At 42.0% G+C, this 15,433-nt stretch overlaps 1 protein-coding gene across 1 annotated transcript in view; it reads left to right on the top strand.

The window, feature by feature from the left end:
* tert (telomerase reverse transcriptase) overlaps positions 1-15,433 on the top strand; it is a 62,274-nt gene that overhangs the window by 39,282 nt on the left and 7,559 nt on the right. Inside the window, exons 14-15 of the mRNA XM_072560500.1 lie at positions 7,124-7,248; positions 8,161-8,298. Coding sequence (XP_072416601.1) covers positions 7,124-7,248; positions 8,161-8,298 — 263 coding nt within the window. The remainder of the gene's footprint in view (positions 1-7,123; positions 7,249-8,160; positions 8,299-15,433) is intronic.

Here is a 15,433-nt window from a genome sequence, read left to right as displayed (position 1 = left end):
CTAACTCAGCTTCTGTCTGCACAGATGCTGCCAGACCTGCTGAGTTTCTCCAGCATTTTCTGTCTTTAATACTACCCTAAGTGAGACACTGTCCTGACCTGGAACTCTGTTACTGTTTCTTGAATGTAGCTGAGTCCAAGTGTTTGAACTCCTTTTTCTTACAGCTTTGTGGGCTTACTTTTGCTTAAGGTACAGCAGCAGTTCAAGAAGGCAGCTTCCAGCCATCTTTCCTAGGGTAATGCATGCTGGGTAATAACTGCTAGCCGCACCAGCAATGCACACATCCTGTGAACAAATGAGAAAAAAACATGCAGAGTTCTCTTCTAAAGCTGCAAAGTGTGGGGAAACCTTCCTGAACAGCAACACAGCATGGGAGAATCACGATTACTGAAGAATTAAAACTTTTCAAAGAGGTTGAAGTACATAGTTATGGATTAATGGCAGCAAAAATAATTTAGACCATAAGGTTTAATTTCAGAATGGACCAAATAGAATGCAAATTGAGCATTCTGGAAAAAATCATTATTTACCATCTAAACTTGATAATAATTCAGAAGCTGAACAAGTAAATGCACTTCACTACAGAATTGGAAGTGGAACAGATTATGTTATGGCTCTCTAAGGGGTAAAAGAAGCAAAAGACATGTTCAAAGAAGTACTGAGAGCCTTTGACAATTATTTCAACTTCAGAATTAATAAGTCTTGAAAAAGCAACATTTAATAGAAACATACAGATCCAGCTGTACCCATAGATAACATTTTTAATTCCTTCCATGAATTACTGGAGACATTCTACAATGTTCATTCAAAGTCAGAATTCATAATAGATGGAATTGTTGTGAGCATTGCTCATGAGTCTTTGTCAGATTTATTACAGTACAAAGAAGACATAACTTTTGACAAAACCAGATTTCGGGTGATGAGGAAAGCAAAGGTTCAAATTAATCCGAAGGGAAAACAGATCAAACTTCATCGAAGAGATTTTCAAAAGCCATTTAATTCTTACAGTACAGAATCACAAGAGATACACATGATAAGACAATGCGGTGGCTAGAACACTTCGAGTCCTTGCCAACACTGTGCAGCAAAGAGAACTCACAGGAGTGAACAGTGTGTAGTTACTTAAAGCAAATGCTTTTAATGTGCAGCATTAGATCACTCTTATAAAATATGTTGAAGTGGGACATAACCACAGAAAAGCAAAAGACTGAACAACTGCCCACACAAAGAGTTAACTGAGATTGGACAGTCTCCAGTACAAGACAAATCCAAATTTTGTTGAAGGAAATAAATGATCCAGGCTAAAGATTTTGCTGAGCTGACCCTCCTTCATGAATTACAAGTTTAGACTTGGGAGTAAGTATCATAACATTATCAGATAGCAGGCACTGGCTATTGAAGATAAACTGTTCAAGCTATACAAATTCAACTGCATGGTCTAGTGAAGTCGGAAATATGCTGCATGCAACTCATTAGCACCAAAAACTAGAAAACCTATACATATTTCACAACTATGAATTCTCACTTCCCATTTTCAGAGTATACACCAACCTTTTCCTGGTTACATAAAAACCAAAAGAACTGCAGATGCTGTAAATCAGAAGCAAAAACAGAAGTTGCTGGAAAAGCTCAGCAGGTCTGGCAGTATCTGTGAAGAGAAATCAGAGTTAACGTTTTGGGTCTGGTGACCCTCCCTCAGTTCTGATTTCTGTTTACAGATGCTGCCAGACCTTTTCTTTTTCTTTTCCTGGCTACATTCAGTTCTCAAGAAGGATCACTGGACGTGAAGAGTGAACTCTGCTTTCTCTCCACCGATGCTGCCAGACCTGCTGAATTTCTCCAGCAATTTCTGCTTTTGATTCAGATTTCCAACGTTTGCAGTTCTTTGTTTTCTGTTTAATATCCGTCAACTTCCCTTTATAAATTTTATTAACAACATCCTCAAAGAACTCCAACAAATTAATCAAACACCATTTCCAATCAAACACCTGTACAAGCAGTAAGTTTAAGAGGGAGCTTGTCTGGAACAGACAAAGGTACCCAGATAAACAGTTCCTCAAATCCTTGATGTAGTACATTCTTAATTTGGGACCACAGTTGTTTAATGATTGACTTGTATCCTCAGCAATAGTGGAATCTGTTGATTTCTTTGAGTTCTCAGTGAATGGTTGTTTGCTTTTTCACTGAATTCTGAGATGATGGTAGGAACAGGTAGGAAGAGAGAGAGAGTACCAACCCTTGTTGTCACAAATTAATTTTCTCTTCTCTCTGCCCTGCTGCTTAGAAACAGCTGTTGAAATATAGTTCAGTCTATATTCCTGAATATAGCTCCACTACTCTTCCAAGCTGAGCCTCCCAAAATTATGAATTAAAATAGAAAACGAGAATTTCTTGATGCTGACTCAGTTGTCTGGTTTTGACGTCTTTAAATAAAAATGGCAATTTCAGGGTGGACGATTTTGTTTGTTCCACGTGGATCTCTTGAAGTCTGCCTCAGTGAGACCACTGTAGCTGGTTCAGGTTCATGTCTCATCTTCGCTTAGCCCTTGAAAAATCACAGGTATAACAATCAGATGGTGGAAGTTAAAATTTGGTATTCCATTTTAACACCATCATAACACTGGAATGAATGTATAATCCTAAAAGTTAGCAGGAAAAAATCACACTTGGAGATGTGGGGATGGTGTGTTCTGATCAGCCATGATCCGCTTGAATGCTGGAGCAGGCTTGAGGGGTTGAACGGTCTATTCTGTTCTTTTTTCTTCGGGTCTTGTGGGGAGGGGATTTGTGTCTGGAAGAATCTGAAAGGTTTAATACTTGATTGAGCCCAGTAGGCACCAGCCATTGTAATAATGTCATGTTGACTTGGTAAGAGAGTAAAATAGGATCTCATGTGAGTCATCCCTGGTGCTATGTCCTCCCAATAGTCCTGTGGTAATAAAGAGCCTGTTCTTACAACCTGCAGTGTAATGCATCTCTGCAACAGTTTTACATCTTGTTTACAGGACAAGACTCTACATTAGACCAGAGGGAATCTGCCCTCACATACCCACTAGATCATGTAACCCCTAAGGAACCAGAAGATGTGGATGGTAGAGCACACAACATTAGTCTCATATCAAATAAAGTTGACTTTGATCCTAGTGCTATGACTAGTTAGTTAACATTTTAGTCTATAGCAGTGAGTGTGTTGTTGATTAACATTTTATAACCCTATAAAAAAACATATTAGTGGTTAACAATTTAACAGCCTTGATAGCTTCCCTGATAATTCACTTGAACTTTGTTAATGTTTAGAATGATACCAGGAATAGCACATTACTCAAACAGCATCAAATTCACTCAGGGCTCATCATACGGTTTTTCATTGATTTTACAATTTTCATGGGCATTCATAGTTTTTTAGTTGTATCGAGATTGACTTGCAGCATTTTTCAGACCCTGATTTTGTAATAGATTGCCAGTGAGTTTGAGGAGCAGGACTTTGGTGAAGGTTGTTTTGTTAAACAGACGTTGTAAACAAAGTCTTTCCGCCATTGGGTGTAAACATTCATAAAGTATAAACACTTCCTTACTGCATAATCGGCACACTTCTGCCGCTAGGTAGGCCTTTTGTGTAAAGGAATAATTTGCTACAATTGGATCTTAATTCAGATGTCTGAAAAGAAAACAATGCAAGCATAGTTGATTAGTTATGCTAACCTGCTAATTAATTTGTTTTACTTTAAAAGCTGTATCATAAGTTAACTTGTTTATTTATTTTGCGAAAAACATAAAACCACTCATGTCAGTCTTACTCAGTCAAATCTTGTATTCTAGTGAACAACTGGCTAAATTTGCATTCTAATGCCAGCCACTGATGGGAAATCATTGAAAACAAAGTAGACCAATTATTTTTGATGCTTTGCAGTCCACCTTAAGACTTCTTTCTGTTGCCTTCAGCTTGTACAAAGAAATATGTTTTTTTTAATGGCATGTGGATGATGTTTCCTCTAAACTGTTTAGCTGCAGTTTGCACAGATCAGGTGACAAACTGATGCCATTCCCAGTATCAACTTCCGGTTTCAGAAGCAACTGCCACACATGGACCTCGGAGACCCACATGGGCAGCAGCGGAAATAATTAGAGGGAATGTTGGATGTCCAGCAATTATTTCCCAATCCTGATTACCATGGGTAGGTGGTGGAGAGCTACCCTCTTGAGCCATTTTGGTTTCTGTGGTATAGCAACACGTACAATTCTCTTGGGAAGAGAAAGCAGGTTGCTTTGTCCTGTACGGTGTTGGGCTTCTTCAATGTTGGAGCTACACAACCAGGCAAGTAGAGATTATTGATAAACGGTGATTCACACATTGCAGAATTCCCAGTCTCTTCTCTGTTCTTGGAGCCACCATCTGTATATGTCTGGTCCAGTTAAGCTCCTGGTCAGTGCTAAACCCCAGGATGTTGACAGTGGGGCATTTGGTGATTGTATTGACATTGAATGTCAATGGTTAGATTCTGTTATAGCATGAATTTTACTTTATTCATATGCATTGTTGCACCATTCACACTTATTATGGCCAGCTGCAGACATTGGACCAATGATACTGAATGTTTCTATTAACATGGGTACCAGTTACAAAAGCGCAGATACTATGTGATAAACACACTACTTCTGATAGATCAGTAAGTACTGACCTAGCATTCAGCTCTGTTAAGGTATCTACGTTAACTAGGAGTGTGGGAAACTGTAACAACAATATCTGCCCCCCCGCCCAAAAAAAAGTCTTGGGACCTTTCCTGTCCAATTGAGACAGTTGGCATTTTAGTTAATGACCCGACTGAGTTACAAACCCTCCACTTAGTTCTTTGATCCCAACATTTGACAGCACAATTAATATTTACTGGAGTTTAACTTCCCTCTGCAGGGTTAATGAGAGGGACTTTAATTGGATTTTTTTTCAGTATAGATGTTCTAAGACTCTTTGACCCTGATAATTTCTTGCAATTACTTCTTCATCCCCCAGTGCGACAACAGAATGCCTTTCTGGTGTTGTCCTGTGACAGTACGATACCTCTGTACTTCACAGTTAACCTCATTCCCCTTCTAGGGGAGGTGAAATGTACTTTGTGTACCATTCTGATGCTCAATATATATTGGGGGCCTTTCACCTGCAATTAATCGGGTGGAATTTATTCATTGATGGTATAGCTCCATTGTTTTTGTGAAGTGCTTTATTGATCCTCATCTGTTATCTAAATGGAACAGGAAATTATTTTCTTAAGTATTGCTGCAAAAAGTAATTAATTGATTATGAAGGCCTCCGTAAGCATTTGAAAAGTCCTATAAAAGACCAAAGTCTACCTTTAACTGGTTGTACAAACTTATCATGCTGCTACAAGTCTAATTCAGTTTGCAGAATTCCACTGTGCACTGAATGCTCATGTTTGCACCCAAAATAGCTGTTGCATTCAGAGTCATACATTATGCACAAACATGGTTGTGCATAATTGGAAATCAAACGTTACAGTAGGAGATCCTTAGGGCAGTGTCCTGGGCTCTGCTATCAGTGACCTTGCCTCCCTCTGAAGATTGAAAATGTATTGCTCACTGATTGCACAATGCTCACTAGCATTCATGACTGCACAGAAACCAAAACAGTTTGTGTCGTTATAAAGCAAGCCACGGACAACATCTGGGATTGGGCTGCTAAATGATAAGTAATGTCTATGCCAGGCATTGATTTTCTCAAATGAGAGGTTCTAACCTTCTCACTTTGACATTCAGTGACATTACCAATGCTGAATTTTGCACCATCAACGCCATATGAGTTACTACTTGAGGTCTATTTGAGAGATATACGATGCTAAAAAGAATTGACAAAGTAGACCTAGAGAGAATATTTCCACATGTGGGGCAATCTAGAATCAGAGGCCATAGTTTTAGAATTGGGGGTATCAGATTTAAAGCAGACGTAAAGAGAAATTCCTTCTCTCAAAGAACATAGATCATTACAGTGCAGTACAAGCCCTTCCTCCCCATTGATGTTGTGCTGACCTGTGAAACCAATCTAAAGCCCATCTAACCTACACTATTCCATTATCGTCCATATGCTTATGCAATGACCATTTATATGCCTTTAATGGTGGTGAGTTGGGAATCTATGGAATTCACTGCTCCAGAGTGCGGTGTATGCCAGGACATTGAGTAAATCTAAGGGGGAGGTAGACAGGTTTTTAATTATTAAGGGGTTAAAGGGTTACCGGGAGCAGACAGGAAAGTGGAGTTGAAGCCGAACTGAGATCAGCCTTGATTATACTGGGTGGGGGAGCAGACTCGAGGGGCTGAATTACCTACACCTGCTCCATGTTCTTATGATCAGAAATTCCACTGGACCAGACAGCTGTATAAATACTGTGGCTACAAGGTCAGCTCAGTGGCTAGGAATTCCACAGCCAGTGATTCCAATCTCCCCTTTCCCTGTCTGTTGTCTACAAAGGCACAAGTTTGGAGTGTGATGGATTACTCTCCATGCTGGATGGATGCACCTTCAACAAAACTCAAAGTCTTGCACAGTCCAGAAAGCAAAACAGCCTGCTTTATTGGCATCCCATCTACCATGTTCAATATTCATTCCTTTTTACAACTGATGCTCAGTTGCAGCAGTGTGTACCATCAATATGATGCACTGCGGTGGCTTATCAAGGCTCCTGAGGCAACATTTTCCAAATGTTTTAACTGATATCACCTAGAAGGCCAACGGCAACAGATACATGGTAGTACCACCACATGCAAGTTCCCTTCCAAACCACTCTCCACCCTGGCTTGGAACCATATCGCTGTCACTGCTTAAATACCAATGAGTCGAATTCCTGGAACCACACCCCACCCCGCCTCTCAAAAGCATTGGGACTTTCCTTGAGCAATTGAACTGCAGCAGTTTGAGAAGGCAGCTCACCACCACTTTCTCCTGAGCAGTTATGGAAGGGCAATAAATGCTGCCCATGTCCCATGAACAGTTAATATATTGAGATCTCTCTGTGACATAGTAAACTATGGCCAAAAGAATCGAAGCCATCTTTCTTTCATGAATGAAAGTTGCGAAAAGGAAACACGCTATGATTATTTTCATTGCTTATAGATTCCATGCTTGTGTCCTGCGACTCCCATTTGGCCAAAGAGTAAGAGACAACCCTTCATTCTTTCTTGAGGTCATCTCTGATATAGCTGTTTGTTGCTACTCCATACTGAAAGCTAAAAACCGAGGTTAGTCTTCAATTTTCAGTGATGGTGGAAGGTGGGGAGATGGCCGTTAAGTAGGCCAACACAGAATCCTCGGATTTTCCATAATGTGGGAAGAGTTTATGTTACTGTGTGTAGCACTGCACTTTAAAAAGCTGTCTCTATTTGGGCAGACAAAGTGTGGAGTTTGCACATTCTTTCCGTGTCTGCGTGGGTTTCCTCTCACAGGCCAAAGATGTGCTGGGAAGGTCAATTGACCATGGGAAATGCAGGGTTGGAGGGAGGTGGGTCTGGCTGGGGTTCTCTTTGAAGGGTCAGTGTGGACTCTGAGCCAAATGGCCTGCTTCCACTTTGTGGGGATTCGATGAAGAGGCCTTACCAATGTCAAGTACAATCTCAACATGACTTGCCAAATCCTATACTGAAAAGGACTGAGCAATGACGGCAAGCATGCTAGATGTCTTTTTAATCATCCTTCTTTATGTGATGCAAACTTTAAAGAATTATGTACCTGAACCCCTAGGTCTCTCTGCTCTATGACACTAGGTAAAAAACAATGACTGCAGATGCTGGAAACCAGATTCGGGATTAGTGGTGCTGGAAGAGCACAGCAGTTCCGGCAGCATCCAAGGAGCAGCGAAATCAATGTTTTGGGCAAAAGCCCTTGACACTACCCAGTGTCTACCATTAATTGTATAAGCCCCTACCCCTGTTTACTGTACCTCACATTTATCAAGGTTAAACTCCATCTGGCATTTTTCAGCCCATTTACCCATTTAATCAAAATCCATTTGTAATTTTCGAAAACCTTCTTCACTATCCACTATGCCACCAATTTTGGTGTCTTCTATAAACGTACAAACCATGTTCTCATCTGAATCACTTACATAAATGATGTTTTTATTAGAATTTATGTGACCTACAATTTTTTCCCAGGGATATCTCTAGGATTCAGAGATGCTGCTGGTCCTTTTCCTTACGAAGCTGCCCATTGGCTTTGCTATCAAGCTTTCACCGTGAAATTGTCCAATCACAAGGCAGTTTACAAGTGTTTACTACGACCTCTGAGAAGCTGTAAGTAAAGATGAAATTGCTACAGTCCAACTGGACCATGGGGCTGCACTCTTTAGAGAGATAGCGACAACTGGTAGTGGTTTAACCTGAGGGTCAACGCACTTCAGACAAAGAGAGAGGTTGAAAACGAGAGTCCTTCATCATATCTCCGCCCTGCCAGTGTGGTGTCACTCTGTGTAAAACCAGCCATCCAGTCAACTGAGCTAGCCGATCTATAAGTATCGTTTGATGAAGCATTCACACTGACTGTTTAGGCAGCAGTTTGCCTTTGCATAGTATTTCTCAGCTGCCATTTGGAAAATATGATGGGCATGATCTAAATGATCAAGTTTCGCACTAAATTAGACACTCCTGGGTGAAAGCAGTGTGTGCGCGCAGTATTATTTACAAAATGTCTGTCTGACATCGGAAATCCATTAAATACTACAGGCTGCCTTGTTTGAAACTGATAGGGCAGATAGAGAGTAATTGAGAAAGGCCATATAATAAAACTAATAAGCACTAGAGATATGACTGAGTTGTGTAGTCAATCTTGGCATACAAAATAAAACATGAAGTGCATCTCCTAAATCATTTGTTTGTTCCTAGTATGAGGTTTTCTTTTAGACCTGTTTTTAAATTCTCTTTCTAAATTGCTTTTCACTGGTTTCATCACAGTGTTAGCATCTTGCGTGCCAAAGGAAGGCTGTGAGAGTCCTTAAACACTTGGGGTGAGTGGGAAGTTTCCAAAATTTTGAACACAACCTAGATTTGAGAAGCTTAGTAGAGAGAGCAAGATAAATCAGAAAGTTGTGAATATGTAACCCCAAAGTTCAACTGCTAAAAGTTTATAAAATGATAATAGACTGGTGCGTCCATAAATAGTCAATTCTGTGTGAAAGAAAGGAAGCCTGTATTTATTATAATGGTGATTTTCATGACCACTGAACTTGGCAAAGTGTTTTCCAGCTAAAAAGGTATTTTTTGGAGGGTATGGGAGTGGCAGAAACTGCAAAAATGCCCCTCAGATTGGCAAGGACAGAACATCAAAACAGGGTCAGGGTCCACACGTTGGCAGGAGATGGAGAGCAGGTGATTGTTGGGTTGGAGGTAAGTCTGGCTTCCATCTTGTCTCTGTAGGCTGCTGTACTCTCACAGGCTGTACTGCCAAATGTGAGCATAAATAAATATCCCACTCACTGCTGAACCGAGCCTAAAGTCCATAACACGCAAACACACACATGTATACATTCACACACACTTACATCTGTGCGTGTGCACACACACACAAACACACATACGCACACGGAGGCACACTTATAAAGAGACCATGCACGCGTGCACAAACACATACACACACCATACACACCAAACACACACACACTGCGCGCACATACCATGTGCCAAGGGGGTTGGAAGCTGAGCCAGAGACTGGTGACTGGATCTCTGTTGTGATTATCTGGATGAGAGAATGTGCCAAATGGCTCACCCCTTTAAAAATGACTTGGATGTTATGATGCCCCACATTTTAAAATCAAACTTAAAAGCAGTGGTTCACAGTGCCTGAGTATTGAGGAAAGGAAGGGCTTTATCTGAGTATAAACTGTCAGTGCAAAGTTTGATGTGCAGGATGAAGTTCCCTTGTTTCTCTAGCTGTTTTTAAAATGTATTTGAAGTGGAATTCACTAGATAGAGGGATGGTAGGGGAAGGCAGTGAGAGGTCAATGGTTTCTATAATGGCTCTTCTGTGTAGGTAGGTCACCAGATGAGTTTGACTGGTTCACAAGGGAGGTTCAGTACCACCTTCTGGATGGCATCTGATGATAGGCACAAAATACTGGCCCACAGAAGGATTAAAAAGTATTGATGTATCTAATGAAACCCCAACCTATTGTATTTGTAGAGAAGTTGCTATCTCAACCTTTAATCCAGTTTGTTGTACGCATATTGAGACTGATGAGAGAAAGTGAGGACTGCAGATGCTGGAGATCAGAGTTGAGAGTGTGTTGTTGGAAAAGCACAGCAGGTCAGGCAGTATCCAAGGAGCAGGAGAGTCGACGTTTCAGGCATAAGCCCTTCATCAGGAAGTTGCTATCTCAACTCTTAATCCAGTCTGTTGTTCGTGTATTGAGACTGATGTTTACTTATCATTAGAATTAAATGCTGTTTCCACTGACAATTAAGCTTCATTTTGCTGCATTTAATTCAGTAAAGATGTTTGTGAGTTTACTTACTGAGGAAGTGCGATAGCACCTAATTTCCTTTTTTGTGACATCAGTTGAGTTAAACATTTCTCTGTGTACTTCCTTCTCCAATAACAAGTGCGGTCTCAATACAGGGCTGGAAATTTCCACAAATTAACTGGCTGAAAACCTCCAGCAAGTCTTCACCTTACAATGAAGCATTGTATGCTCTTCCTTGCTGTCTCCATCCTTTTGTTTGTTTCTCTGTCCTAACTACATATTTAACCTCTTCATCAAACTGGCAAATTTGTTTTCCTGTTTTGATCATGCATTTTATTTCTTTTTTTTTAGGATTTATTACCTTTTTTCTTTGTTCTTTGAGGGGGCTAGCTGTGAAGAGAGGTTGGGTAGTTTAGGATTATTTTCATTAGAAAGATGGAGGTTGAGAGGGGACCTGAGTGAGGTCTACAAAACCATGAGAGGTATAGACAGGGAGGAGAAAGTGAGGATTGCAGATGCTGGAGCTCAGAGTCGAGAGGGTGGTGCTGGAAAAACACAGCAGGTCAGGCAGTATCCAAGGAGCCGGAGAATCAAAGTTTCGGGCATAAGCCCTTCATCAGGAGAGACAGGGTGGATAGCAAAAAGCTTTTTCCCAGAGTGAGGGACTCAATTACTAGACGGCATGAGTTTAAGGTGAGAGGGGAAAGGTTTAGGGGAGATATGGGTGGAAGGTTCTTTATGCAGAGTGGTGGGTGCCTGGAATGCGTTGCCAGCGGAGGTGGTAGAGGTGGGCATGATAGCGTCTTTTAAGATGTATTTAGACAGATACATGAATGGGCAGGGAGCAGAGGGATACAGATCCTTACGAAATAGGTGACAGGTTTAGATAGAGGATCTGAATCAGCGCAGGCCTTGAGGGCCGAAGGACCTGCTCTTGTGTTGTAATTTTCTTTGTTCTTTGTTCAAAAGTTAACGCTGAGAGATGTTTAAGAAGTTCTACCTTTGTAGCAATCAGTAACCTTGAAAATGTATGTTGCAGTACCTTCCTACTGTGCTGCTGCTGCTTAAAAGAGGATAGAGTGAGCAACATTTGGAGCCAGCGTTTTTACACCACACATGATACACTCTTACAGTTTCTACACCACATCGGGAGTCCTGGGTTGGTTAGCTTAGTGGTTGGATGGCTTCTTTGCGATGCAGAGTGACAGCTACAATGTCAGTTCAATTCCTACACCCACTGAGATCATATGAAGACCCCACCTTGTCAACTTTGCCCCGAAGTGAGCCGTGGTGACCCTCAGGTTAAACTGCCAACAGTCATCTCTCTCTAATGAGAATGCAAATCCTCTGGGACTGTCATGACTTTACTGTGCACAGTGTCGGTCTTATTTAAGAGAGGGTGTAAATTCACAGGAAGTAGTTCAGAGAAGGTTCACTAGATGAATGGCTGGTTGTTCTTTTGAGGAGTGGTTGGACAGGCTAGGTTTAGATCTACTGGACAGTATTCGGTACTGCAGATGCTTGGGATTAGAGTTAAGATTAGAGTGGTGCTGGAAAAGCACAACAGGTCAGGCAGCATTTGAGGACCAGGAAAATCGACGTTTCGGGCAAAAGCCCTTCATCAGGAATCATTCCTGATGAAGGCCTTTTGCCTGAAATGTTCATTTTCCTGCCCCTTGGATGCTGCCTGACCTGCTGTGCTTTTCCAGCACCACTCTAATCTAGATCCACTGGAGTTTAGCAGAGGAAGAGATGACATGATTGAAACAAATAAGATCCTGAGACATCTTAACTGGGTGGGCGTGGAGAGGATGCTTCCTTTTCCCAAACTGTTGTGGAAACATCTGGAACTGGGGGCCACTGCTTAAATATCAGGGGTTGCCCATTTAGGAAATGAGATGAGGAACAATATTTTATCTCTGAGAGTCATGAGTCTTTGGAACTCTTTTTATTGTCCTAAAAAAGTGGTGCAAGCAGTGTCCTTGAATATTTTTGACAGGGTTGCTAAGCAAGGGGGTGAAAGGTTACCAGGAGGAGGTGGGTATACAGATTTGAGGAGCAGGGTGCATGACCTAATCCTGTTCTGTGTTTGAATGTTGTCTCTATGCACACGTATGTAATATGCCATGATTAATGGATGCAGGTGGCATCTGTTTTTACTGAAGAGACAGTCACATTATGCAGTGTCTGTGATCTATACTTAGGGATGGCACAGTGGTTAGCACTGCAGCCTCACAGCCATCAGGGACCCGGGTTCAATTCCAGCCTGAGGCGGCAGTCTGTGTGGAGTTTGTACTGCATGGGTTTCCTGCCTGAGTCCAAAGATCTGCAGATTAGGTAGATTGGCCACGTTAAATTGTCCTGTAGTGTGCAGGGATATACAGGCCAGGTTGGAAATGCAGGGTTACAGGAACAGGGTAGGAGGGTAGGTCTGCGTGGGATGCTCTTTAGAGGGTCGGTGTGGTCTTTGAGTGCCAAATAGCCTATTTCCACACTGTGGGGATTCTATTCTATACTTGTGGGTTCTTAACAGTTTCTAATGGATGCACGAGGTGGACAGTCTAACTCTCTAAAACTGGCTGCTTTCCGTTGATAATTATATGTGAAGAATTGGACATAGTTGGGTAAAGTAGTAGCAAGCTCAGTGACAGAAGGCAAAGGGGAATGCTCAATGGATTTTTTTTTGTGTGGCCTGGCATCTGGTCCCAATGGATTCTGTCGGGCTCAATACTCAGTCCCTGGGTTTTCGTGGTCAGTCAAGGATTTAGACTTGAATGTAGGCGACACAATTGAGACCATTTGAGGCATGATACCAAATATGAACAGTGTGGTCACTGGTGCCAAAGATAGCTGTAGACCACAAGTAAAGATCAGAGCAGCTGGTCAGGAACATAGCAAGAGGACAATTCTGAACACTTTGGGCAGGACAAGCAAGGCAAGCGAGTACACAAGAAATGTAATTCAGTACAGCAAAGGAACAGGCCCACCAAGTCTGTGCTGATTCTAATCCTTATTTAGACCCATTACATACTGCCATGTGTGGTTTCTATCCCTGTGTTCACCTCCCATTCATGTGTCAATCAAAATATACGTTAAACGTTGTTAACGTGCCTGCTTCCACCACCTCTATTGGCAGTGTGTCCCAGAGCACCCACCATCCTCTGGGTGAAACATTTTCCTTGCACCTTTCCCTTAGACCTTTCCCCTCTCACCTTGAACCTGTGCCCTCTTGTAGTTCACCTTTCCACCCTGGGAAAAAAGCCTCTGACTATCCACCCTATCTATGCCTCTCACTGTTTTGTAGACCTCTTTCAGGTCACCCCTGAGCCTTCACCTTTCCAGTAAAACCAATCCAGGTTTATCAAACCTCTCCTCGTAACTAAAACCCTCCAGACCAGGCAACATCCTGGTAAACCTTCTCACCTTCTACGTCCTTCTGATAATGTAGTGACCAGAACTACACGCAATATTCCAAATGTGGCCTAACTAAGGTTTTGTACAGCTGTAACATAACTTGTCAACTTTTATATTTGATGACCCAGCCGTTGAAGCCAAGCATGCTGTATGCCTTCTTGACCACCTTATCCACCCACAGTAGGATGCAGGGAAGTATTGGCAGATAGAGGGACTTTGGGGTACGCATCCACATATCGCCAAAGGTGGTAGGACAAAAGAGTGAAGTGATTTCCCGAGACTGGGAGGTGATACTGGGGCTATTTTAACAAAAAGATTAAGCCAGTGTTTGAGAGTTGCAAGCAGTCCTGGTCACCACATTACAAGAAGGATGTGATCCTACTAAGAGAGGGTGCAGAGGAAACTTCCAAGAATGTTGCCAAGAGTAGAGAACATGAGCTAGAAAGAAAGTTTGGACAGTCTGGGATTGCTGTCTTCAAAACAGAAGAAACTGAGGAAAGAGTTAATTGAAGCATAAAATCAGATGAGTGTGTGTACAGGATGGACCTATTTCAGTCAGCACACAGGCCACTGCCCAGGAAGCAAAGCTTGAAAGGAATAAACAGAAAGTTGGGGGAGGGTTAGAAATATTTAGATTCGGAGGGTAGTGGGTGTCTGAAATTCAGTAACTGAAAAGGTGGTAGATTGTCATTTCAAAAGTAGGTGCAGCTGAAGTACTTTAACCAAGCAGAGCTGAGAGTGGAATGGGCCTGAATTGCTCTGTTTTTGGCTGGAGTGAAAGACAATGGGTTGAACAGCTTCTGTGTGCTCTGTAAAGTTTTGGGTTTTTTTCTCTTACAATTTATCACTGGTTGTCACCACTCTCCCAGGAGTACATCCCCCAGGCTGCCTCGAGTTCTGACACTGTGGCTGGAAGCTGATATCTGGAGGCAGTCACTGCTGGCATTTACCCAGCGGCGGCATTTCTGCTGGCACCCCTCCCCCGCTGTTGGGCCATTTGTGCCCCTTGAGACATCAGACCACTCTTCACTTGGGGATGGGCAATGCACATTGTGTCATGACTTGCCGGGGTGCGGGGTGGAGACTTCCAGCCAATAAAACAACGCAGTCATAAACCAAGAGCCAAGAGAGTTGATACTGCACTGAGGACAAATTTCATACTTCATCAGAGCCTCTGTGTGGCTTTGGGTGTGCCTATTACTGGGAAGAGTAGCACAAGCTTAAAAATTCCCTTTTGGGCAAATGGGTAAAGTGCAAAAGTAATATCCATACCCCGTTACCTCTTTTCACATAGCCCCTCTGGTAGATCTGTTGTTAGTGAAATTAAAATGTTTTGTCATTCTCAATGCTGTACTTACCTACCTCAACATAGACATTGTAATGACCGTCATTTGCTACCATTCTTCTGGAGTGTGGTTCCTAATATTCCCAACTTAAAGAAGCTCCTGTTAAAGGTACGCAGATTTGACTTTTTCATTCACATGTTAGCCTGACCAGAACAGTTGTGTGTCAATAAAGTCGGCATAGTCTTACCAGACCGTAGGGTTGCTCTCAGTAGA

This window comes from Chiloscyllium punctatum, chromosome 41 (genome assembly GCF_047496795.1).
Source record: "Chiloscyllium punctatum isolate Juve2018m chromosome 41, sChiPun1.3, whole genome shotgun sequence".
Lineage (NCBI taxonomy): Eukaryota > Metazoa > Chordata > Chondrichthyes > Orectolobiformes > Hemiscylliidae > Chiloscyllium > Chiloscyllium punctatum.
Note: the sequence above shows the minus strand (reverse complement) of the source record. Positions and strands in the feature narration are given on the sequence as shown.